We start from the raw sequence: 23,024 nt of genomic DNA, 5'->3' as shown, positions 1-23,024 counted from the left end.
GGGTGGGCATGGAATCGGGCGCTGCTTCCGGATACAGATCAGAGGTGGCCACAGGGGTTGCTGTATGGCAAAGCAGGCTGTTTAAGAGGCCTGCCTCAGTTCTCCGTGACTTCTTTTCTCAAACATTAGGCCCTCTAGCCCTCGCCCCTCAAACTTCCTCACCCTCCCACCCACTGCCCAATGCCCATCTATGGCAATTTATGCCAGCCCATTCCCCCACCCACCCCCATGGTCCCTTATAGGCTCTATGCCACCTCATGTCTCCACCCATCCCCATGGCACTTACAGCCCCTATGCCAACTTGGTGCCAGCTCATGCCCCCACATGTTCCATGGTTCCTTATACCCTCATATGCCAATTTACTGCCAATTCATGCCCCCCAACTATCCCCGTTTCCCATTACAGCCCCTAGCCTAATTTAGTGACAACTCATGCCAACTAACATCCTTCATCCTTCATGACCTCTTATAGTCAGTCCCTTGGCCAACTTACCCAATATCTACCATGGGCAGGCCTCAGGAGCCACGCTGAGATGGAAATAAAATAAAATAATAAATATCTATTACAGACTTCACTACATAAAAAAAATCACTCTCATTCACGAAAGCCCATTCAATACATTTAACTCCCCTCAAGTGCTTAATCCCTTATAAAAATGAACATGTATATTCATAACCCCACATCAAAGTTTTTCCAACAGTAAGAGAATACAAAGCAAGGATTTTGTTAAAGGAGAACTGAGATATTGGCATTATATAGCTTGTAACAAAATAATAGTTTATTTTATATTCGGCATATATTACAAAGACCGAATAGAAACCATTCATATTGGACCATTACCTTCATTCACTGACAATCTATTTAAGTTGACATAATTCATATTTAACTCTTCTCTTTCTTCTTCCAATTTCACTGTTTTTTTATGACAGCCTCTGGGATCCTCACTGCCAATGGATACTCTAGAATCAGCCTTTAACAAAAAAGAGACATGGATGATATTGAGCTAAAACATTGGCATCTACCTGACAATGTGGTACGTGCCTAGATATCTTCTGTCCAAAAAAGCAAAACAAATCCAATCTGTCCAATTACCATCCCAACAGTATACTCTCAATTATCAATAAAGTGACGGATGGTGTCATTGACCATGCTATCAAGCAGCACTCACACAACAATGACCTGCTCACTGATGGTTTCTGACCTCAATAAAGCCTTAGTCCAAACATGAACAAAAGAGCTGAACTCAAAAGGTTAGGTGAGAGTGACTGCCCTTGAATCAAGGCAGCATTTGACCAAGTGCGGCAAAGGAACCCTAGCAAAACTGAAGTCATTGGAAATTGTGGGAAAACTCTCCACTGGTTAGACTCATACCTAACACAAAGGAAGATGGTTGTGGTTGTTGGAGGCCAATCATTGCAGTCCCAGGACATTATTGCAGGAGTTCCTCAGGGTAGTGTCCTAGGTCCAACTATCTTCAGCTGCTTCATCAATGACCTTCTCTCCAACATAAGGGCAGAAGTGGGGATATTCTCTGAGATTGCACAGTGTTTGTTTCCATTCACCTTGCCTTAGATAATGAAGTAGTCCGTGTCCATGTGCAGCAAGGCCTGCACAACATTCGGGCTTGGGCTGATAAGTGGCAAGCAACATTTGTGGCACCCAAGTGCCAGGCAATGACCTTCTCCATCAAGAGAGAATCCAATCATCTTCCCTTGATGGGCATTACTATTGCTGAATCCACCACCATTAATATTTTGAGGTTACCATTGATGAGAAACTTAACTGGGATAACCACATAAATACTATGACGACAAGAGTAGGTTAGAGGCCGGGAACTCTGTGATGAGTAACTCACCTCCTGATTCCCCAAAGCCTGTTCACCATCTACAAGGCTCAAGTTAGGAGCGTAATAGAATATTCTCCGCTTGCCTGATGAGTGTGGCTCCAACAACACTCAAGAAGCTTGACACAATTCAGGGCATAGTAGCCTGCCTGTTCGGCACACCATCCACCACCTTAAACATTTACTCTCTCCACCATCCAAGCACAGTGGTAGCAGTATGTACCACATATAAGGTGCACTACAGCAACATTACAAGCCTCCTTCGGCAGCACCTTCCAAACCGGTGACCTCTACCACCTAGAAGGACAAGGGCAGCAGGTGCATGGAAACACCGCCAGCTGCAAGTTCCTTTCCGAGCCACACCCCACCCTGACTTGGAACTATATCACCGTTCCTTCACCGTTGCTGGGTCAAAATCCTGGAACTCCCTTCCTAACAGCACTGTGGGTATACCTATACCACATGGACTATGGTGGTTGAAGAAGGGCAAACAGGGATGAGCAACAAATGCTAGCCTTGCCAACAACGCTTAAATCCCATGAAAGAATGAAAAAAAAAGCTGTGAAATTCCCGGGGAGATTTACTAATAAAAAATCTAACTTTTTTCTTGTACATACCAGTTTCAGTACACTGATTAATGAGACGCTATTTTTACTACTGAATTTGTGAAGGTTTATGATCAAGATGATGAAGATTTCTGAAACAATGCACACAATAGACCAACACAACAGATTGTAAGAAAGTCTACTGGAATTTGTTACCAACATATATATAGCAAATGAACTCTATTTCAAACAAATAAACACACTAAATTATACTATATAAGGCAGTCTATTTAAGAGTCAGACTGACAAATTCAATCTTTGTACGAAAAACAAAATTGACTGAACAACTTTCTGAAAGGAATTTCAATTGTTTCAATTATTGTTGGTTTGGAGATTGATGATTTTTTTTTAAGGGTATTTGCAACAGGTTTTCATCTTAATAGTCTGGACATTAAAAGCATCATCTGTAGGTGGAGCACAGAAAGGATGATGGAATGGGAAAAATCACACATCTGTAAAAGAGTGTGCTCAATTTTCCATCCAACTTAAATTAACGGCAAAAAATTTGCATGGACTTTGTTACAGTCTTGCAATTCACCCAGGCAGCACTTAACTCCCTGGCAGCAAAGAGAAAAATCTCCCCCAATTTCTTACCTTCCCCTTCATGCTCACATGTTGTGCTTAACCATGAACCAAGTTGACGGGTAGGCAATTTTTATCACAAGCCTCTTTCAATGCTGTTCTGAAACCTGCCACAAATAACGTGCAAAACTGGGCCAGGATGCTTCTTCCACCAATTTTGCCTCTCTCCCTTTAAGACAAAACTTTAGACCCTGCTCAATGCTTTTCCACGGTGACATAACAAATTAAAAAAAGTAACTCAGCAGGAGTGATTCACACACAAGAATCAGAACTGCAATTTTATAGCTTGATCCCCAATCCTCTCTGGTAGCATGGAATCGAGGCATTGACCTAACTGCTGGAGAAAATTTATACTGGTCTGTGGTGCAGCAGATTGAATTGTGCTGCACTACACCTCAGCCCTATAGATATTTTTTCTTTGATGAAATAATTCAATTGATTTCAATCATGTGCAAGTTAAACTCTAGCTGATTAGTATAAAAATGTAGATTTTTGTGGAACAAACGTCCACCAAGTCAACAAACACCAGCAGTGTACAAAATACAGATGTGCAGGTATCAAGAGTTGGATCCTTTCAATACCATGGTTTGATTAAGAGATTGCTGCAGTTGCGCTTTTACCATTATGTGCTGATTGCTTCTTGACAGACATAAGTAATGAAAGCAATGGTGAAATCCAGAAAGGTATTAACCTTTTTTCTACTGGCCTTGAACCAGCAACATACAGAAAAACACATTCAATCTCTTATTTCTATACAGAATAATGGAAGTTTAGGGATAAATTACAGGAGTGCGTATGATCCTGATAGTTTGGGCTAGTCTGCCAATCACATACATTCACATCCTTGACCATTTATTAATAGTTTATATAAGTTTTGTTTATTGTTTCCTTTTCTCATGAAAAATATCCAGTATCAATTGAAGATAACGCGATGCTTGGATGATCAAGCAATTTATACTAGTAGTACTGGTCATACTACAGGGGGGAAACATCACATCTAATGTGTGATGTATTCAATTACAGCAAAAATAATCTACATGTTTTGACAACACTATTTCAAAAATATATGGATGCAACTTTTTGCAAAGTATATAGTGCTAATGGTTACTTTTCTACTGTATTTTATAAAGATATCTAGCTAGGATTGGACTGTAAAGCACATTCTGAAAATCGTGAGTTCAGCTGTAGAATTTTCAGAGAACTGACCTGTTCTAACATGCTGTAAAATATGCATTTGTCACATATACATGGGAATTGCAGTCAAAATGATACAGATATACTAACACCTACAATGTATTATGCATACTCAAGAGTTACAAAATTCCTCAAACAAAATTTCCTGATTCATCGGGACGCATTACCTCTGATGAAACAGGCAACTGAAAGGTCAGGGAGAAAAATTCCCCTGTTTGCTTTTATCAAGGGTTTTTGACTTGTTCAGATACAAGGTCTCTCTGGGGAAAGAAAGACTAAGACTTCCTGTCACTCAGAAGACAGTCATTTATACAGCTGTCTTTGAAAATGTTTCTGAAAAAGCATAAGGGACCTTATGAACTCCCTCAAACATGCTGCTGATATCAATTTGTTCTCGTGTAAACATGCGCAGAATGCTGTTGTGGATTTGTTCTGTCAACCTTAGGCTATGCTACAAATTGCTGTACAACACTTTGTGTTGAACTTGAATCAGTTCTCTAAAGACTTTGGGCCAATTTATTGTTCATTCTCCATGTACATTTATAAATGTCCTTTGGGCAAATGATGCATGCGTTTTCTTTTTAAATGAAATAAAAAACAAGGGGAAGGCCCAAGGCCAATAGAGAAGTACTGCATATACTTGAAAAGTGCAGACAAGGTGAATCAGCAAATAGTGAGTAAGTGAAGCCAATCTTTGGTTTTAAAAGCTTGTAGATTACAGGAGACGAATGAAGAGTTGCACAGTTTTGATCTTCTGGAAATGAACAAGTTAAATTATTCATCTATGAGATGAGTAATTTTTACAAGTCCTAATTGCCATTAAATGCCTCACTTACCAGCAGTTCACATCAAAAATTTGGGCAGAAAACTATGATTTTCTAATAAATCCTGCTGGTAGGCCCAGCTCTCTGCCGGCAATGTGGACGTGTAAAATTACCCTTCAGCTATCAACATGGGGTGGAATTTTCCATGCCCACTGGCATCAGGCGTGAGCGGACAATATGGTGGGAAGGCCAAAAATTGGTTTCATGATGTCGTGAAACCAGTTTGCAATCATCCGCTCTGCCTGTCAATGGTGGGCCGCATTTCCCGCTGCCACACATTGGGAACTTCATCGTAATATATCTGTATATCATTATAGGCCCAGCTCAGCCAGAATCATCCCCCCACGCTGGATCATCTGAGCACACCGACGTGTTTCACAACAACATTTATAAGGCGTGCAGCTGGTGAGCTGCTCTTCGATGGGAACTCAGAGGTGAGTGTACAGTAACGTTGCACAGTGCTCGCGAGGGTAGCCTGTTGGACTTCAAAGTTGAGGCACCACGCATTCAGGCGAGGGCACAGGCAAGTCGCATTTTCCCGGCTGGCTTACAGTGTGGTGCCGGGGCAAGGGCTGCCCTGCGGCTGAGGCGAGTTGAGGGGAGGGCAAGGGCTGCACTGCAGTTGAGGTGAATTGGTAGGGGGCAAGGGCTGCACTACGGTTGATGGTAGCGCACAAGCATGGTGTGAGGGAAGAGGCCACACATTAGAGAAACCTTGTATATAGTTACCATTCTTCCTCAGCTGAGTCAGTTCAGGCGCAGCTACATTGAAATGCTTGGAGTCAGGCCTATAGCTCATCTACCCACTCAAGCAACGGAGGTCTGAAAACGCTACCAAATGCTCCAGAGATTTTAACCCCTTGGGCACAGGTTGCAAACTAATGAGTGTTTTAGTGGACTGCAGAACAATTGGGCAATTGGGCACCTTGTATAATCTCCTTGCAAAAGGTAGCCGTGGAGCAGTCACTTGTGAGGCACTTACAGCCCCTTGCAAAGTTATCATTCAGGTTTGGACCAGTCTGCTCCATGGTTCAAGCTAGTGCAGCCTTGCAGTGCAGGTTAGGAGAATGCCTAAACTCTGGCCATCCAAGTGGCAGCCAGCACTCTCTGGAATGTGTTAAGGAGCCTTCAGACTTAACCAAGAGAGGGTCTTAGAACACCAAGCTAACCCACGAGTCTCTCTCTTTCATCCTGCAGGAGGAGTATAACAGGCAATGGAGCCTGTGACCTTGCTGTAGGCCTCATGGCTTACAGAGAGCAGCAACAAAGGAGAAGAAACCGATTGAGGTGCCTAGCTGGGCAGAGGGAGGAGCAGCACCGTCATGAAGAAGGGGCAACTGGGCATCCTGCTTATGCTGCTGAACAGCCACAGTGAGCCATCGCTTGTTGGTGCCTAGCTAGACCCAAGATCTATCGGCGCCGCCTTGCATTCCTGCAGATGGCTGAGAACCAGTGTTGCCAAAGACTGCACCTGTCTAGGGGCAAAATTTTAGGTCAGCGTGCAGGCGCATGCCTGACCTGGTCGGACACAAAATTGCACGAGATGACGTTGGGCAAGCGTCCCGACGTCATGTCGCGCTTGCGCAATATTTCAGTTGGCGGAAACGCACGAGCATCAGAAGCACACCCGCCAACAATTAAGAAGACAATTAAAATTGTGAAAGTTCCAACTGTCCCCCATTTTTCGTGGTCTGTCCAACCTTACGGTTGGCAGATGGGCAAATCTGCCAGGCGAACTTTGCATTTTTGATGAAACCTCATCCAAGGGCGGGATGAAGTTTCCGATGTTAAATGAAAGAAAAAGAAAAATCTATGGACAGAATTCTTAACATGTATATGTTCAGGTAACTGACTGTTGTGCTTGGACATTTTTATTGTGATTTAAAAATCTTATTTGATTGTTTTGAAGTCTTCAACTCCTTGAGGCAGCTCCCCGCCTTCAGGGAGCATTATCTCAGCAATGCCGGCACCTGCGCTTACGTCAGTGCCCGCCTGAGTGTTTCAGCGCGTGCTTCACGCTGGCTGGCCATTAATTGATCGCGGTCGGTGGTCCATTCCCTGGCCGCTTTTGGGCCCACCAATTGTGCCCTCACACCAATCTAAAAATCCTGCCCTGGTCGGTCACATTTGCCACCTGCTGCAGGATTTGGTGCCACGGGGACGTGGAGGGCATCCACTGCCAGTGCCAGTGAAAGTGACAGTGGCGCTCAATCTTTAAGCCAGTGGCTGCTTTCAGGGCTCTACAGGTGACCTCTGTGAGATATCACAAGTCTTCATACACAAATGCATCCATGAGGTCATGGATGCCATCTTCGCAAAGGAACACAATTTTGTGCATTTTGCCCCAGATCAGGAAACACAGGATGCAAGATTGCTGGGTTTTCCCAGCTCTCGGGTTTTCCACAGGTGCAGGGTGCCATTGACATCACTCAAGTGGTGCTCGAGCTCCGTGGCAACAAGAGGTCAACTACGTCAACCGCAGAGGCTTCCACTTGCTGGATGTTTAACTGGTGTGCGACCACCACAAATGCATTCTGTGGGTCTCCACCCAGGCCCCATGGAGTGTCCATGACTCCTACATTCTCAGTAGGTCTCAGATCCCTGACATTTTCCAGGGTCCACAGAGGCTGCAGGGTTGGCTCCTTGGGGACACGGGCTACCCACAGAGGATGTGGCTGATGACACCCATGCAACGGCCTCAGAGTGCAGCAGAGAGAAAATACAACGAGGCTTATGCAGTAACTCGGCACTTTGGTGGAACAAACCATCGGAATGCTGAAAATGAGATTCTGGTGCCTGGACAGGTCTGATGGAGGCCTGCAATAGAGAGGGTGTCACGCATAGTCATTGCCAGCTGTACCCTTCACAATCAGGTGCTGCAATGGGAAGAGGAGCTGGCTGAGGGGGGATGAGTTGCCAGATGGAGAGATGGAGGAGCTGCACGTCTCCTCCGATGAGGAGGAAGTCAATGGGAATGAGGGTGAGGGGGTCATTGAAGGGAAGGATGATGGTGCTGAGGTCATCACACTGGCCAGACGAGGCAGGCATGCTTGGGAGGCCCTCATAGCTGCTAAATTTGTGAAGGATCTTGACAACATGCAGTGAGGAGACACCATAGATCCTCATGTTGCAACTGTGTATGTTTGACTCCTGACTGGCTAATGGCAGTGCACATACCCTCTGCGATAAGGCTCCTGTGGCTGGAGATGAGGTGGATGCTCATAGTCCCTACGTTCAAGGAGGCCGATGACGACGTGCAGTGGGGACTCTCCATAGATCCCCACATAGCTTATGTGAATGCCTGACTCCTATCTGGCTGATGGCACCTCACTTGTGCTCTGTGAACAAAGTCATATCATGGAGATGCAGTGGGGAAACTTTAACTTCTCCTGATCCAAGGGCATCCTTTGTGAGCTGAACCCTTCAGGACCACACTGTCACCGGACACAGATGATGATGGGATGGGGGGCCAGCCGCAACTCACAGGCGTTGAGAGTACACAGAGAGAGTGACAGAACTCTGTGCTGCCGGCCCAGGACATTCTGGCAGCAATGATAAGCCCCATCGAGGTGCAGGCATGACTGATGTGACAGTGACAGTGAAGACGCACCATCAGTGTGCCGGGAAGGTTGTACAAAGCACAGGGAAGAGGCCCTGGACTGAGACACCTGCCTTTATCTTGTTCAGGAACCAAGGTTTTGCATCTGAGTAATATGAACACTGCTCATTAGAACAAGGAGCCATAGGCAAGGAGGCATTCTTGGGAGATTATTAGCAAAGTCAACATTATGTACAAGTGATAAACACCTGTGCCTAGGCTGTATAACTACATCTTCTTAACCTTCCTAACCCTGCTGCTATGTCTTGGTGCTCCCCTTACATCCACGGCAGAGGTGGAGAGGCAGCCTGCTGACTGCAATGCCCTCTCTGTGATGAACTTGACGGGCATCCTCTAGATGGCCCCGGCCTGCTCTCGGGGTCCTGCTGTGTGGCAGTAGCACCCTCCTCAGCCTGTGGAACTTGATTTGCTGGGGTCACAGGAAGAGGGGATTCAAATGGGCTGGACATTTCCAGAGTCACCTGGGGTGTGCACCTGCTGATCCTCCTCCCTATGGGTGCCCGAGGACTCCTGGCTGACTCCTTGAGAAGGGGAAGCTGGAGTGAGATTGAGCTGCCCCGCACCCCTCATGCATTGACACTGTTAGAGGCCAAATATGGCATCAGCGATGGAGTTCAGCCCGTGCAACAGTGCAGATCCGATGTCCTGGACCAAGGTCTCCATGGCGGTCGCCATCCTACCAGTGTTCACTTCGGTACATTGGCATGCTGGCGCTATCACCTCAGACTGAAGGTGGATAGACTCCTCCATCGTACCTAGCAATCTGAGGAGTGCAGCGGACATCCCTTCCTAATGTTCCCCAGCTTGCCTTTGCAGCTCCAGCAACTAAGGTATGACTGTGTCCAGAGGCTCCTCATCTGACTCGGACTCAGCAGATTTCTGATCTCCAGCACTCCTCCGAGTGCGGTAAACCTGGGAAGTCCTGTTTAAGAAGGGAGTGAGGCAAAAGATGGGAAATTACAGGCCGATTAGCCTGACGTTGGTCGTTGGTAAGATTTTAGAGTCCATTATTAAGGATGAGATTTCAGAATACTTGGAAGTGCATGGTAAAATAGGGCAAAGTCAGCATGGTTTCATCAAGGGGAGGTCATGCCTGACAAATCTGTTAGAATTCTTTGAGGAGGTAACGAGCAGGTTAGACAAAGGAGAGCCAATGGATGTTATCTACTTGGACTTCCAGAAGGCCTTTGACAAGGTGCCGCACTGGAGGCTGCTCAGTAAGATAAGAGCCCATGGTGTTAGAGGCAAGGTACTAGCATGGATAGAAGATTGGCTGTCTGGCAGGAGGCAGAGAGTGGGGATAAGGGGGTCCTTCTCAGGATGGCGGCTGGTGACTAGTGGAGTTCCGCAGGGGTCAGTGTTGGGACCACAACTTTTCACTTTATACATTAATGATCTAGATGAAGGAACTGAGGGCATTCTGGCTAAGTTTGCAGATGATACAAAGATCGGTGGAGGGACAGGTAGTATTGAGGAGGCGGGGAGACTGCAGAAGGATTTAGACAGGTTAGGAGAATGGGAAAAGAAGTGGCATATAGAATACAACGTGGGGAAGTGTGAGATCATGCACTTTGGTAGGAAGAATAGAGACATAGACTATTTTCTAACTGGGGAGAGAATTCAGAGTGCAAAGGGACTTGGGAGTCCTAGTCCAGGATTCTCTTGAGGTTAACTTGCAGGTTGAGACGGTAGTTAGGAAGGCAAATGCAATGTTGGCATTTATTTCGAGAGGACTAGAATATAAAAGCGGGGATGTGCTGCTGAGGCTTTATAAGGCTCTGGTCAGACCACATTTAGAATATTGTGAGCAATTTTGGGCCCCGTATCTCAGGAAGGATGTGCTGGCCCTGGAGAGGGTCCAGAGGAGGTTCACAAGAACCATCCCAGGAATGAAAGCCTTAACATATGAGGAACGTTTGAGGGCTCTGGGTCTATACTCGATGGAGTTTAGAAGGATGAGGGGGGATCTGATTGAAACTCACAGAATTCTGAAAGGCCTGGATAGAGTGGATGTGGGGAAGATGTTTCCATTAGTAGGAGAGACTAGGACCCGAGGGCACAGCCTCAGGGTAAAGGGAAGACCTTTTAGAACAGAGATGAGGAGAAACTTCTTTAGCCAGAGAGTGGTGAATCTATGGAATTCATGGCCACAGAAGGCTGTGGAGGCCAGATCATTGAGTGTATTTAAGACCGAGATAGATAGGTTCTTGATTGGTAAGGGGATCAAAGGTTACGGGGAGAAGGCAGGAGAATGGGGTTGAGCAGCCATGATTGAATGGCGGAGCAGACTCGATGGGCCGAATGGCCTAATTTCTGCTCCTATGTGTTATGGTTATGGTCTAAGTCCCTGCCACCACCTGCTGCGGATCAGACAGTGCAACGTGCTCACCAGATTGTGACCCCGAGGCTACTCTAAGGCTTGGTCCCACCGAAGTGTGTGTCTCTGCACTGCAGGATGGTGTGGGTGAGTGCTGTGACAAGTCTTCAATGAGAATTTCAGCAGATTCCTCTTCTGAGGTGTCTTCAGTGCTTGAGTCAAGGACCTGGGTCATGGACTCCCTTGGTTGTTTCCCAGATGTGCCTGCAAAAGCAAGGAGGGATAATTATTGCATGGCAGTGGCCTTTGAAACAGGACACATCACTCAGGATGGTTGTCTGATGGATGTTGAACTGCTGGATGCTCACTTAGTTGTGCACTGCCGACCTCACTATCAGCACAGGAACGGTCCAGATCTTCGCCGGCCAGCTGGATGACTCTGTTTTCAACGTCTGTGAGGAGCTTGAATTCAGGCATTTCTCCACCAGTCTGTGACCTCTCCATCTTGTTGTGTGCCAGCTTGTCCTACATGAAGACAGGTGGAAAGAGTATAAGCAGGATGAGTGCCATGCTAGATGATAAGTAGGCCTGGCATGTGTGGGTGGTGAGTGGTGCCATGGATGGGATGAGGAGAACAAAGGTGTGTGTGTGTGTGAGAGAGAGTGAATGGTGATGTCCTTTGAAGTGGCAGCGAGTGGTATCCCTGTGGGTATGTCATGGATTTGTGATTGTGAGTAGAGAACGATGAGAAGATGACTTATCCTGGCGGAATGGAGGAGATCACTCTTCCTCTTTCAGCACTGGGTGGCTGCCCTCTTTTGCAGGGCATTGGCACTGACCATCGCTGCCACCGTCTTCCAAGTTGGATTGGTGATATTGCTGCCCCTTCTGCGGCCAGAGAAGGACCAGAGGAATAGAGCTATTAGAAATGAGGGGTGGTTCTAATTTTCTGTTTAAATCACTGCGTGGGAATTGTGAGTGCAGCTCAGGTTTGAGCAGAAAAATTCCAGGCCTTACAAGGCAGCTGTGGAAAAGTTTGGAATTGGCCCCTATAAAGTGGATAACAAATAAGACCTGAAAAGTAGCCAAAGACTTTCTGGAGGCAAGTCATGATGGAAAAGTAAAGGTTGAGTTGAGGATTTTAGTCTAAAGTGTCTGCAGTTGTGTTTTATTGTGCTTTTCAATGTAAAGTGTAACTAATTGCCTAATGGGTGGAAATATCCCAGATTTGCACTAAGTGCGGTAGTGGGTGTGAAAAACGATGTTTTACCCATTGGCCACAATGGTGGGTTTTCGCGCCATATCATCTGCTTCCCATCTCATTAATTATGCAGACACAGGAAACACACTGTCTTGCTGGCAGGCAGCCTCTGAATTGCCTGCCATGCCATTGCCTCATCGTTTCCTCACTCTGGGTGCCATGTCTAAACTGCAGCCGCGTACACTGTTCTCAATGCTTGCAGCCCAGGATTGCTCCCATGAAGACATGACCCTGAAAGCCAAGAAGAGTTCAGTGACCCGTCATTGGAATGCCTTTTGGAGTCTGGGAAGAGTATCCTGCAGTCAGCATCGCGGTGAAGCAGTCTGGGAAGAGGGTCCTGCGGTTAGCATCGCGGTGAAGCAGTCTGGGAAGAGTATCCTGTAGTCAATATCATAGTGAAGCAGTCTGGGAAGAGTGTCCTGCATTCAGCATCATGGTGAAGCAGTTTGGGAAGAGTGCCCTGCAGTCAGCATCGCAGTGAAGCAGTCTGGGAAGAGTATCCTGCAGTCAGCATCACTGTGAAGCAGTCTGGGAAGAGTGTCCTGCAGTCAGCATCATGGTGAAGCAGTCTGGGAAGAGTGTCCAGTAGTCAGCTCTTGTTCGAAATAACAAAAGTGACATCACAAAACAGCATGAGAAAGCGATGGGGAGATCAGAACCAGTGCGAGTGCGGGGAAGCTTCAAAAAGTGACATCAGCACAAAGGTGAGAGCTGATTGGTGAGTAGTGGGTAAGTGTTTTTCTCCAGTTTAAAATAGATTAAGCTAAGGAAAGGTAAGAGTTCCAGTTTTTATTTAAAGTGCATAAATAATTTAACTTTTTTTTACTGTATTTAACTTAAAGGGTTTTTTTTTCAACTAGAGGCATGGCAGGGAAGCTCAGTCCCGTGTTATGTACCGCCTGCAACATGTGGGAAGTCCTAGATACTCCTTGTGCTCTGACCGACCATGTGCGCAGGAAGTGCCACCAGCTGCAGCAATTTGAGTTCCGAGTTTCGGAGCTTGAGCGGCAGCTGGAAGCACTGAGGTGCATCCGTGAGGCTGAGAGTTTTGTTGATAGCACATTTTTAGACGTGGTCACCCCACATTTTACGGAAGTGCAGACAGAGAGGGAATGGGTGACCATCAGTCAGAGGAAAGGTGTCAGACAGGTAGTCAGGAAATCCCCAGGGTGCATCTCGCTCGAGAACTGTTTTTCAGATCAGATATTATTTGGCCAGAGTGGACTGGGAGCAGCTACTTTTAGGTAAATCTGCATCAGAGCAGTGGGACTCATTCAAGAAGGAAATAGGGAGAGTACAGGGCCAACATATTACAGTAAAGACAAAGAGTGGGACCAACAAATCCAGGGAACCCTGAATGTCGAGGGATATACAGGATTGGATAAAGAGAAAAAGGGGAAGCCTATGGCAGATACCGAGGCTCAAAACAGCGGAAGCCCTAGAGGAATATAGAATGTGTAGGGGGGAACTTAGAAAGGAAATTAGGAGAGCAAAAAGGGGGCATGAAAAAACATTGGCAGGTAAAATAAAGGAAACTCCAAAGTTATTTTACAAGTACATTAAGAGTAAGAGGATAACTAGGGAAAGAGTAGGGACCATTAAGGACCATAGTGGTAATTTGTGTGTGGAGCCGGAAGACAAAGCTAGGGTTCTAAATGAATACTTTGTGTCAGTGTTTACAAGTGAGAGGGATGTTGTGGGTATGGAAATCAGGCAGAAGGACTGTGATATAATTAAATAAATTAGCATAGAAAGGGAAGAGTTTCTAAGTGGTCTGGCAGGCTTAAAAGTAAATAAGTCTCCAGGCCTGGATGAAATGTATCCCTGGCTGTTGAGTGAGGCAAGGGAGGAGATAGCAGGGGCGCTGGCAATAATTTCCAATACCTCTCTGGCCACAGGAGAGGTGCCAGAGGACTGGAGGACAGCCAATGTGGTACCGTTATTCAAGAAGGGAATTACAGGCCAGTTGGTCTAACCTCAGTGGTGGAAAAAATATTGGAAGCAATTCTGAGGGACAGAATTCATCTACACTTAGAGAGACAGGGATTAATCAAGGACAGTCAGCGTGGTTTTGTTAAGGGGGCGTCATGTCTGACCAACTTGATTGAATTTTTCAAAGAGGTGACCAGGTGTGTAGATGAGGGTAATGCATTTGATGTAGCCGACTTGGACTTCAGCAAAGCTTTTGATAAGGTCAGAAATGGGAGACTGATAACGAAAGTAAGAGCCCATGGGATCCAAGGGCATTTGGCAAATTGGATCCAGAATTGGCTGTGTGGCAGGAAGCAGAGGATGATGGTCGAGGCGTGTTTTTGTGACTGGATGCCTGTGTCTAGTGGGGTTCCACAGGGATCAGTATTGGGTCCCTTGCTCTTTGTGGTATATATAAACGATTTAGACTTGAATGTAGGAGGATTGATCAGTAAGTTCGCGGAGGACAAGAAAATTGGTGGGGTGGTAAATAGTGAGGAGGATAGCCTTAATTTACAGGAGGATATAGACGGGCTGGTCAGATGGGCTGATAAATGGCAAATGGAATTTAATCTAGATAAGTGTGAGGTGATGCACTTGGGCAGGACAAACAAGGCATGGGAATACACGATGAATGGTAGGACCTTGGGAAGTACCGAGGATCAGAGGGACCTTGGTGTGCATGTCTACTGGCCCCTTAAGGTAGCGGGACAGGTAGATAAGTAGGTTAAGAAGGCATGTGGGATACTTGCCTTTATTAGTCGAGACATAGAATATAAGGGCAGGGAGGTTATGCCGGAACCGTAGAAAATGCTGGTTAGGCCACAGCTAGAGTATTGCACGCAGTTCTGGAATCCGCATTATAGGAGGGATGTGATTGCACTAGAGAGAGTGAAGAGGAGATTTACCAGGATGTTGCTTGAGCTGGTGAGTTTTAGTTATGAGGAGAGATTGGATAGATTGGGGTTATTTTCCCTGGAGCAGGGGAGATTGAGGGGGGCATGATTGAGGTGTATAAAATTATGAGGGGCACAGATAGGGTAGACAGGAAGGAACTTTTCCCCTTGGTGGAGGGATCAATAACCAGGGGGCATTGATTTAAAGTAAGGGGCAGGAGATTTAGAAGGGATGTGAGGAAAAATTTCTTCACCCAGAGGGTGGTGGGAATCTGGAACTCACTGCCTGAAAGGGTGGTAGAGGCAGATACTCTCCTTCATAACATTTAAGAAGTATTTGGATGTGCACTTGCGATGCCCTAGCATACAAGGCTATGGGCCTAGTGCTGGAAAATGGGATTAGAATAGTTAGGTACTTGTTTGACCGGCGCAGACTCGATGGACCAAATGGCCTTTTTCTGTGCTGTAGATCTCTATGACTCTATGAGGCCCTCCGTGATGTCCTCTCCCTCGCTCTGGCCGCAGGAAGTCCAACAGTCTCACCACTCCGGCTTGGGAGACGGAGGCAGTGGCCCAAATGATCCAGCCTGGGGGGATGATTCCGGCGAGCTGGGCTTATAATGTGATGCTAAAGTATTGAAATTAGGTGCCTGACGTGTGACGGCGGGAAACACGGCCTGCCACTGACGGGTGGAGCGGACGGTTGCAAACTGGTTTCACGACGGCGTAAAACCAATTTTTGGCATTCTCGCCATATTATCTGATCACGCTGCCAAATACACCCTCCACCAATGGGAGCAGATAATTCTGCCCAATGTTAAATTAGTAGCACTTGCTTTGCTTATTTTTTTATATACAGTAACGTTTGTATTTGCTTAATAATGTGAAGTCTTGTGGCATAGTTCTTTTGTTAATTGCTGGGGTGTTCAGATTTCTCTTTAGACATTAACGGTCTCTATGGGGATTTTAACAGCATATTTGAAAATACTGTATTCCCTGGTTGCACCTCCTGTAAACCTGGCTTTCCTGACAGCTAGTGCCAACTGCATCGGGCCAAACCAGTCTCGCAGTGGGGACCTCAAACAAGTGTTAACCCTTGTTTGCATCTGCAAAGGGACTAAAGCTTGTTTTAGGCTTGAGTCTTGCAAACTCATTTTTTGGTCTGTACTAATGCAGTGCATTCCAGCTTATAATGAGCGTACACTTTCTGCCTGTTATATTAGAGGCTTAGTAGGCTGTTTAGTGTCTGGAAAATGGGTGCTGCATGGCTTAAGTTACAAGACAATTTGTCATATGAGCTGAAATTAAATTGTGGCTTCATTAGACTTTAGTAACATGCTGCTTAAAAACAAATATTACACATATTGGATATTACATAGAATGTACAGTACAGAAACAGGCCATTCAACTCAAAAAGATCCATGCCAATGCTTATGCTTCACAAGAAACTTCTCCCACCCCTCTTCATCTAGCCACATCAACATTTCATTCCATTCCTTTCTCCCTCATTGAGCCTTATTTAGTCCTTCTCTAGCTTCCCTTTAAATTCATCTGTGCTGTTCACCTCAACCACTCCCTATGCAGGAAAGTTTTGGCTATGTTTTGATCAATTTAAAATTAAACTGCAGTCCATGAGCAGTTAAATTATTTTACACTAAAGTACACCATAAATTGTGGCGTATAAGATGCTCCTATTTTAGCAGCCCCATTTTGCATATACTCGGCATATAAGTCAACCCCCCCCAACTTTTCAGCATTGACATGCTATACTCGCATTAGTTGTCAGCCTCAATTTTTCTTATAACTGTGCGCAAGGGATCAAGCAAGCGATATGACCTGTATTACAAAGATGCGCGGGAGTTTAAGGCATGCTCATAAAGAGGCTGATGACATTTTAAAATGGCGGCCACCCATACTGATGCCAACAGTTTACTTTTATACTTGGTGTATAAGTCAATCCCCATTTTTGGAGGGATTTTTCAAGGGTTCAAACGTCAACTTTTACACTGACATCTACAGTAGTTGATAGTATGTAATAGAAGATCTTTCCAATATACCACTGAGCTTAGGCAAATAGGGCTTTGGCAACAAGTAGTAAAACATCACATCAAAAGGGCATAACTGCAATCTTCAACTTCATTAATAGAATAGTCTCAATGGTACCCAGACAAACTGACTGACAAATCCTAGCATACTTGTTTTTTTAAATATATACAAAAATTTAACTGCATAATCTCACCATACAACTGTCAATATGCATGTAGTAATAATTCTATATTGACTTTTTTTATTTGGTTCTCCAATATGATTAGGTTAACCTTAAACAAGAAATGCTACTTTTAGAAAGAGAGATGTCCCTCTGAAGGTAATTGGCCAGCCAATATGCACCTATTGTGACAAAATGAAATAAGGTTTGGTTTGATGGGTGTACTTTTAAATTCAATCAAAACATTTAAGGGCCCCAAAATTCCTGGGAGACCATGGGAGTGTGCTGTTGGAGTGGAGGTGGTGGGGTGGGTGCAAATCTGGGCAGAGAGGAACTCCCAATCACCCATAGTGGATAACCTTGATCCAATCAGAAGCTTTGCATTCAAACTGCTTTGAATACATATATTGGGCGGGATTTTCCCAAATTTGCACTAAGTGTGGTAACGGGCGGGAAAAACGACATTTTACCTGCCGGCCGCAATGGCGAGTTTTCACGACGTATTGGCCCAAACCCGCTTCATTATTTATGCACTCCCAGGAAACATGTCGTGTCCAAGGCGGGCTGGCTCTCATTTGCCCACCTGCCATCACCCCGCCACTGCATCATGCCGGGCGCCATGTTTAAGGTCCAGCCGCAAGCACACATCTCAGTGCTTCAGTTCACCACTGCTGCATGGAAGACATGGCCCTGAAACTGAAGGAGACAGCAGCCACAAACCGACCCCCCCACCCCCTCAGTTTAATGACAGGTCTCTTGAACAACTTTTGGATGCTGTGGAGGCCCGCTGGGATGTCCTGTACCCCTACCCCAGGATGGGCAGCAACATGACCAATCTGGCTTGGGAGGCGGTGGCAGTGGTGGTCAGCGCCAATATCCTTCAGAAGAGGGTAACCACCCAGTGCCGCAAGAGGATAAATGATCTCCTCCATTCCACCAGGGTAAGTTACTCTTTTCATCACTCTCAACGCACACACTCACAAACCCAGCACACATCCACAGGGCCCTCACTTACTGCCAGTTCAAGGGACATCACCATTCACTCTCTCACACTAACTGTCATTGTCCTCATCCCATCCATGGGACGACTCAACACCCACACAGGCAAGGCATACTTATCATCTGGCCTGGCAGGAGTCCTGCTTACACTCTCTCCATCTATATCCATGCAGGACAAGCTGGCACACAAGAGAGAGAGGTCGCAGACTGATGGCGGAATGCCTGAAATCAAGGCCCTCACAGACTTCGAAAACAGAGCCATCCAGCTGGCCTGCGAGGATCTGGACCATTCCTGTGCTGACGGTGAGGTCGGCGCTGCTGTACCAAGTGAGGATCCAGCAGTGCATCATCTATCAGTCATGCTGTGAGTGACACGTCCTCTTTACAGGCCACTGCCAGGCACTAATTATCTCACCTTGCTTTCACAGGCACATCTGCCATGGGCAGAGTCGATGACCCAGGGCCTCCAATCAATCCCCAAAGAAACCTCTGAAGAGGAATGTGGAGGCACCCTCCCTGAAGTCCTCTTACAGTGCTCACCCACACCCTGTACCAGCGCAGAGACACACACCTTGGTGAGACCTAGCTTTAAAGTAGCCTTGGGATCACAATCTGGTGAGCACATCGCACTGCCTGATCCACTGCAGGCAGTGGCAGGAGCTTCCCAGGTCCCCGGAACTCGGAGGACTGCTGGAGGCCAGAAATTTGCTGAGTCTGAGTCAGGTGATGAGCCTCTGGACTCAGTCATGTCACAGTTGCTGGAGCTACAAAGGCAAGCTCGGGAACATCAGGAAGGGATGTCCACTGTGCTTCCCAGATTGCCAGGCACGATGGAGGAGTCCGTCTGCCTTCAGTCTGGGGTGATCGCACCTGCATGCCAGCGCACCGGGGTCAACATTGGTAGGATGGCAGCCGCCATGGAGACCTTGGTCCAGGACTTCATTCCTGCAACTGCTGCGCAGACTCAACTCCATCGCTGATGCCATAGTTGGCTTCCAAAAGTGTGTATGCTAGAGGGGTGCCGGGCAGCTTGATCCCACTCCATGTGATGATTTAGACGCCAGCTCTTTAGTAGATAATGATCAGGCTGCCAACTCCATGAAAAAAGAACTTTCCACTCTGTCCTTTGAAGAGCTTTAGGAGCTACAGAGAAAAGTTGGGCTCAAACTTTACAACCAGGTGGCATATGGCACAGGGAAGGGGGAAAACCGAGGGAAACGGAAACGGCCCAACAAGAACAGGCCCATCATGATATCAATCATACAGCATGTGCCATACCTGCGCAAGGTGATCCCTGTGAAGAAACGGCTGGTGAGAGACCCTCGGTTTAATGACTTGCCAGAAGAGTACAAACCTGATATCTACGATAAAACCTATTCTTTCCTTAGTGATGTCAGGAACAAGGAGAAACAGGTTATTAAGAAGAAGTTGAATAAGGTCAAGAATCCAAAGCAGAAAGAGAAATTAGTGTATTTACTCCAGAGGATGACACAACAGGATGAGGCACAGAGCAAGTAACAGAAGCAGACTCCTCAAGGAGTCAGCCTAGAGCCCCCGGGCACCCATAGGGAGGAGGATCCGCAGCTATACACTCCGGGCCCATCCATCCAGGTGACTCCGAGAGTGTCCGGCCCATCTGACTCCCCTCTTCCTATGACCTCAGCAGCCCTAGCTCCACAGGCCGAGGAGGGTGCTACTGCCAAACAGCAGGGCCCTGAAAGCAGGCCGGGGCCCTCCAAGTCTCGGCCCTCCAGAAGATGCCTGCCAAAGTCATCATATATTAGTAAGCGGGACTTTGCAGGGTCAAAAGGGCTGAAATTGCCATTGTCGTTTCTGGTGTCTAGGTCGATGCCAGGTGGTTGACCTGGTTTCATTCCTTTTTTGTGACTTTGTTACAACTGAATGGCTTGCTAGGCCATTTCAGAGGGCATTGCTGTGGGTCTGGACTCACATGTAGGCCAGACCATGTAAGGACGACAAATTTCCTTCCCTAAAGGACATTAGTGAATCAGATGGGTTTTTAACAACAATCGACATGGTCATTCATGGTCATCATTAGACTTTCAATTCCAGATTTTTATTGAAGTCAAATTCCGCCATCTGCCATGGTGGGATTCGAACCTCAGTCCCCAGAGCATTACCCTGGGTCTCTGAATCACTAGTCCAGCGACAATACCACTATGACATCACCTCCCCTTAAAGTGAGGAATTATGGGGTCACCTCACTGCATGTCGTCATCATCCTCCACAAATCTAGCAGCTATCCCGAGCGTGCTTACCTCATCTAACCCATGCAAGGGCCTCATCCCCATCATCGTCACCTCTGAGGGGCTCCTCAGCCTCATCCCCATCGGCATCCTCCTCATCAGAGGAGACATGCAGCTCATCCATCTCCTCCTCAGCTAGCTCATCTCCCCATTGGAGCACCAGGTTGTGAAGGGCGCAGCAGACAACAACGATCCGTGACACCCTCTGTGGACTGTATTGCAGGGCTCCACCAGACCGGTCCAGGCACCGGAACCTCATCTTCAGCATCCCAATGGTCTGCTCCACCAAGTTGCGAGCTGCAGCATGAGCCTCATTATACTGTCGCTCTGCTGCAGTCTGAGGCCGCCGGAAAGGTGTCATCAGTCACGGCCTCTGCGGGTAGCCCTTGTCCCCAATGAGCCATCCCTGCAGCTTCTGTGGACCTTGGAAGACTCCAGGGATCTGTGACTGACTGAGGATGTAGTCATCATGCACACTTCCTGGAAACCGTGCGCACACCAGCAGGATGCGTTTCTGATGGTCGCACCACATTCAGCGAGTGGAAGAAGCTGTGGTTGATGTAGTCCACCATGTGTTGCAACAGAGATCTGAGCACCACGAGTGCAGTCAATTGCACCCTGCACCTATGGGAAACCCGAGATCTGGGCGAATCCAATCGCTCTTGCATCCTGGCTGTCCCGGGGGAAATGCACAAAGTTGTGTATCCTCCCAAAGATGGCATCTGTGACCTCATGAGTGGAGGCTTGAGAGATCCCACAGAGATCACCTGTGGAGCCCTGAAAGGAGCTACTGGCATAGAAATTGAGTGCCGCAGTCAGTTTTCCAGCCACTGGCAGTGGATGCCCTCCATGTCCCTGTGGCGCCAAATCCTGAAGTAGCTGGCAGATGTGACTAATCAGTTCTGTAGACATTTGCAGTCTTCAGCGACTCTGGTTCTTGGTCATCTGCAAGAATGAAAGGTGGCATTTATAGACCCTGGGTGTCGCTAGGCGCTGGCATGCGATGGCTCGCTGTGGTTCTTGGGCGACATGTGCAGCAGCCCCAGCCGCCCCTTCTTCCTGCCCCTGCACAGCCAGGTGACTCAGTCACTCTCTCCTCCCTCGCCTTCGCGCTCTGTAGGCCATCAGGCATACAACTAGTTCACCAGGCTCCATGATCCTGATGTACTCCTGCAGGATGAAAGAGAGAGACATGTGGTTAGCATGGGTGTACTAAGAACCTGTCCATGTTAAGTGTGGCGGCCCCTTGTCGCTTCCCGGAGAGTGCTGGCCACCACTTGGATGACCAGAGATTAGTGCACTGCACAGCTGTCCAGTTAGCTTAAACCATGGGGGAGACTGGTCCAAACCAGGATGCTGACATTGCAAGAGGCTGTGAGCGCCTCCATCAGTAACTGCTGCACGGCCAGCTTTAGCGAGGAGATTGTACAACGTGTCCAGTCCAACTGCTCTGCATCCGCTAAAGTGCTCATGAATTTGCACTCTGTGTCGAGGTGGTGAGGGGGAGCTCTGGAGAACTTGGTGGCACTTTGATGCCTCTGTGTTGCTTGAGTGGGCAGATAAGCTAGGAGCCTGACCCCAATCATAGCAATGTGGCAGCGCCAGAACTGCCTCAGTTCCAGAGGAATGGTCACTTTCCACAGGTTTCCCGAGTGCGTGGCCACTTCCCTAGCCCCCCCATCCCAAATGCTTGTGCGCTATATTCAATGGCAGGGCTGCCCTTAACCACCACACCGCCCCCTGCCAGCAGTCACCTCAATGGCAAGGCTGCACTTCCCTGCTCCCCACAAGTTGCCTCTACAGCAAGGCTGCATGGCCTCCACTCCCCCTCACAAGTCATCTCCAAGGCAGGGCGGCACTTGCCCCCTGCTCACCCTCACCCTCAAAAGTCACCTCTGAGGCAGGCCGGCACTTAGCCCCAGCCACCCGGCGCCCCTGAAGCTTGCAAAGCAACAGATGACCCTGGTGAGCTCTGCAGAACGTTGCTGTTCACTCACCTCCAGTTCACCCAAAGTGTAGGCTGCCAAGTGCACTTGCTGTTGTGAAACACATTGGTGTGCTTTCCCGCCGATGTGGACGGACGATCCAGTGGGGGTGCAACAGCTTGGCAGGATGGCCTGATAATGATATGCTTACGTATTACAATTAATTTCCCAATGACCAATGGCAGGAAAAGCGGCCCGCCACAGGCAGGCTGAGTGGACAATCACGACCTGCCTTCCCATCATCGTGAAACCACTTGCGCCTTATTGTCCGCTCACGCCACATATCACGCCCTCCGCCAGCAGGCATGGGAAATTCTGCCCATTAACTGGGGCTCTACCCAATGGTCGCTGGGATGGAGAATTTATCTGCAAAGTGTCATCAGGCCTGCAGGGTTCTGGTACTGTGTATTAAAATGAATGGTTTCTTCTTCTACTTGTTTTGGCAATCAGTGTGC

At 47.4% G+C, this 23,024-nt stretch overlaps 1 protein-coding gene across 1 annotated transcript in view; it reads right to left on the bottom strand.

The window, feature by feature from the left end:
* LOC144691231 (uncharacterized) overlaps positions 1-23,024 on the bottom strand; it is a 341,534-nt gene that overhangs the window by 39,275 nt on the left and 279,235 nt on the right. The window contains exon 14 of the mRNA XM_078559280.1: positions 841-970. Coding sequence (XP_078415406.1) covers positions 841-970 — 130 coding nt within the window. The remainder of the gene's footprint in view (positions 1-840; positions 971-23,024) is intronic.

The sequence above is a fragment of the Cetorhinus maximus genome, chromosome 2 (genome assembly GCF_964194155.1).
Source record: "Cetorhinus maximus chromosome 2, sCetMax3.hap1.1, whole genome shotgun sequence".
Lineage (NCBI taxonomy): Eukaryota > Metazoa > Chordata > Chondrichthyes > Lamniformes > Cetorhinidae > Cetorhinus > Cetorhinus maximus.
Note: the sequence above shows the minus strand (reverse complement) of the source record. Positions and strands in the feature narration are given on the sequence as shown.